This window comes from Sus scrofa, chromosome X (assembly GCF_000003025.6).
Source record: "Sus scrofa isolate TJ Tabasco breed Duroc chromosome X, Sscrofa11.1, whole genome shotgun sequence".
NCBI classification, from domain to species: domain Eukaryota; kingdom Metazoa; phylum Chordata; class Mammalia; order Artiodactyla; family Suidae; genus Sus; species Sus scrofa.
In genome coordinates, this window is record NC_010461.5 from 122,708,295 (window position 1) to 122,715,345 (window position 7,051).

General features: G+C 56.0%; 1 protein-coding gene across 1 annotated transcript; it reads left to right on the forward strand.

Annotated features, from left to right (window-relative positions):
* Positions 257–4,869, forward strand: GPR50 (G protein-coupled receptor 50). The gene is made up of 2 exons (XM_003360481.3): positions 257–443; positions 3,215–4,869. The coding sequence occupies exons 1-2, from the start codon at positions 257–259 to the stop codon at positions 4,867–4,869; spliced, it is 1,842 nt and encodes a 613-aa protein (XP_003360529.3).

Genomic DNA, 7,051 nt, shown 5'->3' on the forward strand with positions numbered 1-7,051 from the left:
TGCCCGAGGCGAGTTGGAAATCAAAGCGGGGGTGGTCAGGGTGTTCTGATTGGTCGGGGGGAGGGATTTGGGGTGGGGCTAGCCGCCTCTTGAGGCTTTAAAAGCTCATCGGAGAGGGGCGGGAGTGCTGTCATTTGCTCTCCGGTCGTTGGAGAGGTGGCAGCTTTCCCGAAGCTCCTGGCGACGAAGCAGGTGTTCGATGTCCGGAACCGGCCGGGAGAACCTAGCGGAGAACCTAGCGGTCTCCGGCAGCAACATGGGGCCAACCCTAGCGGTTCCCACCCCATACGGCTGTATTGGCTGTAAACTACCGCAGCCAGACTACCCACCGGCTCTGATCGTCTTTATGTTCTGCGCAATGGTCATCACCATCGTCGTAGACCTGATCGGCAACTCCATGGTCATTTTGGCTGTGTCAAAGAACAAGAAGCTCCGAAATTCTGGTAAGCTCCCCTTCCCTTTCCCCACCCAGCGTGCAGCAACCCCTGGGGTGTTAATTTCGGCTCCTGGAACGGGGAACCCGTGGACCGGCCCTGCTCCCCGTTTCCCTGCGAGCCCGAGCGGTGACGTTCTACCGGGGACCCCGTAAACTTAGAGCTTCTCCAGGCTGCGGAGGTTCGGAGAGGCTCTGGGCGTCCAAGGGCAAATCTCGGGTCCCCGCGGTGCGCGGCAGACCGCCGAGCCCTGCCCCGTCGGGGACCTGCTGCAGAGGGAGCCGGCACCCGAGCGGCGAGTCCGGCGGCCGCCCGGGGACAGCACGCCGAGCCGGACGCCGCAGAGGTGGCCGCGCCGAAGCAGCGCGGGAGGAATTGACGCGGAGGGAACAGCGGGGTTGCGACCCGCTCCGGTAAAGTTAAGTTCTCCGCGGCTGAGGCGGCGCTTGCCGGAACGCAGCGCGGCGGCCGCGCCCGAGCCCGGCCGAGCCCCCCGCTCGCCGCAGCCCTGTGGCTCCCGGGCAGCTCCCGGGCGGCGGAGCTCAGACCCCCGCTCCTGAGTGTGGAGCAGGGCGGTCTGAGCCCGCCGGAGCCGAGCTCCGTCCGCCCGTCCCAGGGCGCAGGGCGGAGAGGCGAGCGGCCGGCTGGGCGCAGCAGGCGGTGGCAGCGACGGCGGCGGCGGCGGCGGCGGAGATCCCGAGGTCCGTAAGCGGGGTACTGGGGGTCGCAGGGCGGGGCGGCGGAGAGGTTCGGGAGCTTGGCGCCCCGGGGCGGCTGGGGGAGGGGGGAACAGAGGACTGCAGAACCAGTGAGGGTCGCGGGAGCGCTGCGGGAGAGCCCAGATCGGGTGGCGGGGAGCGCAGGGAGACCGCCCAGCGCAGGGGTCTGGGACCGGTGGGGCGGCGAGCGAGACTTCCCTCCCAGCCGGCCAGTGCCTAGGGGAGGGGGGCCGGCTGCCAGCCGCCTGGGGGCGAGTGCAGGAGGCTGCAGGGCGCTGCGACCCGTGATGGGGTCGGGGGCGGCTGACGCTGCGGAGCGGCGATCCGCGTTTGCAGGTTGGGCGGGAGAGGGAGCGGGAGGGGATGTGGGGGAGGGGGGAGGGGGCCCAGGCTCTCCGCTCAGACCCCGGGAGGGAGAGGCGCCCAGGGTCTCCGCCGCCTGGGGCCGGGCAGGCTGGGGCCGGAGAGTTGAGGGGGAGAGAGAAGGCAGGGTCTCGGGCTCTGGCACCCAGGGGACCCCGGCGGGCGGGGTGCCGGGGAAAGGAGGCGGCCAGTCTCTGGGGGCTTACTCTGCTTGGACGAGGAATCACAAACCCCACACAAGTTTCTAAATACGCAGACGAGCACACAGACATTAAAAAGTTTTCTTTTAAACTCTGATGGGTGCGAAATGATTTCTCCTCGGTCCCCTAGAGACCTGAGGCTGCACCCTTGAACCTCACCTGCGCTTCCGCAGTGCGGTCCCCAGGTGTCGAACCCGGGAGCCTCTCCCCTCCCCCGGGCGGGGGGCACCTGCGCAGCCCGTTTTTTTCTCTTTTCTCCTTTTCCTTCTATAATTCAAATAAAGGTCTCTATGGTCGTTGCGGCTTTGTTGTTAGCGCTTTGCCCTCTCTTTCCCGCTTTTCTTCTCTGAATTCATTACTTTGAAGGAAAACCCTAGAAAGAACCTTTAGGGGAAGAAGAGCTGAGGCCGCCCCTTGGCAGCGCTGGCGGAAGGAGGCAGAAGGAGCCATTCCTTTGGCCTTTTAACAAGTGCTCATTTTCTCCAAGTCCGAGATGATAAGTGCAATATTTTGCCAAACCAATGCTAATTAGCAACTAGGTGTTTCCTGATTAAGAGGGCCCTGCGCCTGCACTTGGCCTTACAGGTTTAAAAAAAAAAAAATTCCTACCGCCGCCCTACAAAATAGGAGTAGGGGCAGCACACTCCCCCCGCCCCCGTATTTTCCTGTTTAGCCCTCAGGCTCCAGCAAAGCTCAGGGCTGGGGCGGGGGGGCCCCGTGTGCGGGGCGGCGAACTGCCAGTGCGCGGTTCTGCGCAGAGACCCGCGTGAAGCAGGCGCTTCTGCTAATCCTTGCAGAGATTTTCCTTTTTTTTTTTTTTTTTTTCTCCTTGCTCATTTCTGAAAATACAATTTGCAGGGTCTTCCCGACCTCTTCCCCTCAGTTTTTACTCTTAGGTTACTTCGAAAACGGTAAGTATTTAGTGGGCAAGCTCTTAGGTTATTATCTGATCTCACTGGGAAAGATGGTTTAAGAAAGCGCGGCCTCTAATGCCCTTTCTTGGCCACCTCTGTTTAGACGTGGTTGCGTTGTCATAAATGCAATGGTAAGTTAGAGAAGGCGGAGGGAGGGATTCTTTATTTATCCCCCTCTACTGTCTTCTTCCCCCTCCCCCACGAAAGTTTGCGGTTTTTTTTTTAAACTGGAGGTCACACGTGTGTGTGTGTGTGTGTGTGTGTGTGTGTGTGTGAAGGGGTCCTCACCAGGCTTTTGCGCTTACTGCTTTGTGACGTCACTTCTTTCCCAACGCAAAGATGACGTCGTTTGAAAAGAAAATAAGGGGGTTAAAGGACAGGTCCTCCCAGACCTGCTGGTGCATCAGAATCCCCTGGGACATGCTTGTAAATAAAAATAAAAACACAACTCTCCTTCTTCCACAAAATTCTAAATTGTCACGACTCTGGCTGGCTTTTTCCTCCGGCTGACACTTGTAGATTTCCAGATTTAACCATTTATTCTTCTGTCTCTCCCCCCTTCCCTCCCCCGATCTGTTTTTCAGGCAACATCTTCGTGGTTAGCCTTTCTGTGGCCGACGTGCTGGTGGCCGTCTACCCCTACCCTCTGATGCTGCATGCCATGGCAGTTGGGGGCTGGGATCTGAGCCAGTTACAGTGCCAGATGGTTGGATTCATCACGGGGCTGAGTGTGGTCGGTTCGATCTTCAACATTGTGGCAATCGCCATCAACCGTTACTGCTACATCTGCCACAGCCTCCAGTACGAGCGGATCTTCAGCGTGCGCAACACCTGCATCTACCTGGCCGTCACCTGGACCATGACCGTCATGGCTGTCCTGCCCAACATGTACATTGGCACCATCGAGTATGACCCTCGCACCTACACCTGCATCTTCAACTACCTGAACAACCCCATCTTCGCTGTGACCATCGTCTGCATCCACTTTGTCCTCCCCCTGGTCGTCGTGGGCTTCTGCTACGTGAGGATCTGGACCAAAGTGCTGGCAGCCCGTGACCCGGCTGGGCAGAATCCTGACAACCAGCTTGCTGAGGTTCGCAATTTTCTAACCATGTTTGTGATCTTCCTCCTCTTTGCAGTGTGCTGGTGCCCTATCAACGTGCTCACGGTCTTGGTGGCTGTCAGTCCGAAGGAGATGGCAGGCAAGATCCCCAACTGGCTTTATCTTGCAGCGTACTTCATAGCCTACTTCAACAGCTGCCTCAACGCTGTGATCTACGGGCTCCTCAATGAGAATTTCCGAAGAGAATACTGGACCATCTTCCATGCTATGCGGCATCCTATCCTGTTCATCTCTGGCCTCATCACTGACGCTCGTGAAATGAGGGAGGCCCGTGCCCTCGCCCGTGCCCGTGCCCGTGCCCGTGACCGAGCCCGCCAGCAAGCCCGCGAGCAAGACCGTGCCCGTGTGGAAGAAGTGCCAATGAGCGTCCGGAATGTTCCGCTACCTGGCGATGCTGCAGCTGGCCAACCTGAGCTCGCCTCTGGCCACCCCAAGCCGGCCTCCAGCCACTCCAGGTCTGCCTCTGCCCATCGCAAATCTGCCTCTGGTCACCACAAGTCTGTCTTTAGCCACTCCAAGCCTGCCTCTGGCCACTCTAAGCCTGCCTCTGGCCCCTCCAAGCCTGCCTCTGGTCACCCCAAGTCTGCCACTGTCTACCCTAAGCCTGCCTCTGTCCATTTCAAGCCTGCCTCTGTCCATTTCAAGGCTGACTCTGTCCATTTCAAGTCTTCTTCCAGCCACCCCAAGTCTGTCACTGGCCACCACATCCCTTCTGGCAGCCACTCCAAGACTGCCTTCAGCCCTGACACCAGCCGCCCTAAGCCCACCTCTGGCCCCACCAAGCCTGCTCCCACCCACCCCGAGCCCACCACTGCTGACTTTCCTGAGCCTGTTGCCACCAGCCACCCGGAGCCTACCATCTCCAGCCAGCCCGAGCTCGCTGCCTCCTGCCACCCCGAGACCACTGCCCCTGGCCACCTAGAGTGTGACGTAACTGGCCTCCCTGAGCCTGCCTCCAGCCCTTCCACGGAGTCCTCCGAGTCTGCTGCCAGCTCCCCGGAGCCTGCCACTGCTGCTGCCCCCGTTGATCCCATTGAGGGCACCACTGCCTCCAGTGATTACCATGAAATCGAGGTTCTTGATGTCGAAGCTGATTCTGATGAGATGGCTCTGTAAAAGGATGCTCTTAGGGGTGGCCAAGCACAGGGCCCCTTTAAGTTGGTCTAGCACACGTACCACGAAGTGAGACACCTTAGTGCATTCCCACACAGACAGACACACGCAGACACGGTGTGAGCTACACCCCGCTTTCAGGCACACTCCTCCTTCACATCATGTACTCTGAAAACGTGTGAGCCTGTGTGTGTGCTTGCTATTTTAGAGACCAAATTTCCCTCAAGTTTGACTTCTGAGCCTCCCTTTCCTTCTCTGGTTGAGCCTTGAACTTTGATTTCCCCTCCTTTGTCGCCCTTTCTCCCCCCCCACCCCTCATTTCCTCCTCCTGGTTCCTGCTTTCTTCTCCCATCCTGCGGTGGGAGAGGAGCGCATGCGCAATGGCAACCGTGTGCCTTCTGTAAAGTGAATGTGACCACAGAGCTTTTTGTGTTTTTAAGTGTGTAACACCTTATTGTACTTTTAACGGCAGTCCGAAAGGTATTTGCGATAAAGTACAAGTACTTGAAACGGTCTCTTTTCTGAATTCCAGCAACAGAATATGACCTGTACCTGAAGAACACAACTTGATAAGCTCTTATTAAAATAACCCTGTATGCCTATGAGATCAAATGGCAAAAGGACAGATAGGGAGCACCAAATTGTTTCTATTTGGTGAAAATGCAACCTTTGGTGCTGATTTTTATAGTCAAACACGAATGCAGATGATGAGATTTTTTTTACCTTATTTGTAGTTAACGTCCCTTTTTTAGTATTTGCCAGGATTTTCTTTCACGTAGCTTCAGAGAATCACATCCATCCATAACCTCGTTTCTCCCGAATCCAAACTTCCGGTTGCTAGGGTCCATTACAGTCGTGTTTTAATTTTATAATTCACAGCTACTCTTTTACGTCAGAGATTTTTTTTTTTTTAAAACAGCCTGATGCTTTAACACAGTCAGTTTTTATATTTTTGTTTTTTTATTCGAAAGGGAATTTGAGGTAATAACTGGTAGCCGGAAGTGAACGGAGTACGGCCTTGGCTGAGGCTCCGGGATCCACAGTGTTAAATGGGAGATGTCTTCTATCAGCACTCTTGGCGGCCCAGGAGATGATTTTTCCCTAGAATTCAGGAAAACATTGTTTAATAAAAATCTCCATTATTGATTCAAATTGACACTTAAAGCAAAGTTTACTGTACAGAATGTTGTAAGGACAAGTGGAGATGTATTATACTGCCTTAATTCAATTCTGTATTTGTGGTAGCAATTAAATAAAAGTGCTTTTGTGGCTTTGCTGTGTGATTTGTGGATAGATTCGCTTCCTCAATCAGATTTACTTGTGGGGAGGGTGAGGGGGTGGGTGGAAAAGCATTCGCCTTGGGGGATCCGGAGACTCCATGCCAGGACCCTCTCTCCTAACCCCTGGGGGCAGGTCCAAAAGGTGGGGGTGGGGTGGGGGCAGAGGAGGGCTCCGGGGGTGTTGGGTGTTCTTCTCACTAGCGCAGCCACCGTGGATGTCCACACCTGGACCCTGCCTGCCAAGACTTCCGAAAACAGTCGTCTTTTACGCCCATGGAAGGAATGGAGCCGACCCCCAGTAATGTCACAACTCCAGAGGCCGCTGGGACCAAATAGCAGAGCCCACGATCCGGTGTGGGGGTGGGGAGGCATAGGGGTGGGGAGCAGGAGGACAGGTGGGTTCCCCTCTAACTGGGAGGTGTCAAGACCCCAGCCACGGGCAAGTCTCCCGGCCTCAGAAGAACAGTCTTTTTCAAAAGAACCTCTAATGACCAGGAAATGCCACCCCCCACCAAACCACTACGTAAAAATAAAAGTGGATTCACAGTCATACACAGTAGGATATCCATTTGATTAAGAAAATATATACACTTAACACACACACATACCGAGACCCAAAGACTCATGCCCAACTAGTTCTATCCAGGTTTAACGAGACCGTGACTATGAACGGAGGTCATCTTAGCTTTTGATGCCCAAATTACCGTGGTTCAAGCCCCAACAGAGTGACTGCCGTACGTGTCTGGCTGACCTCCCGTGCGACATTCCTGCCAAATATTCCCGGACACGCAAAAAGGGTGCTTACTCATGTGCTCACACACTGCTTTACAGGGGCCACCCCCTCCCCATGTTTGCCACCTCCCCCCTCTCTGCCTGTGCCCAAGGATGCCGAATCTCAATGCTCC

What these genes read in the sequence shown, in the direction of transcription:
- GPR50 (XM_003360481.3), top strand. Translation starts at nt 257, where the DNA reads ATGGGGCCAACCCTAGCGGTTCCCACCCCATACGGCTGTATTGGCTGT. An exon ending in CAAGAAGCTCCGAAATTCTG is followed by an intron (nt 444 to 3,214) that starts GTAAGCTCCCCT and finishes TCTGTTTTTCAG; the next exon opens with GCAACATCTTCGTGGTTAGC.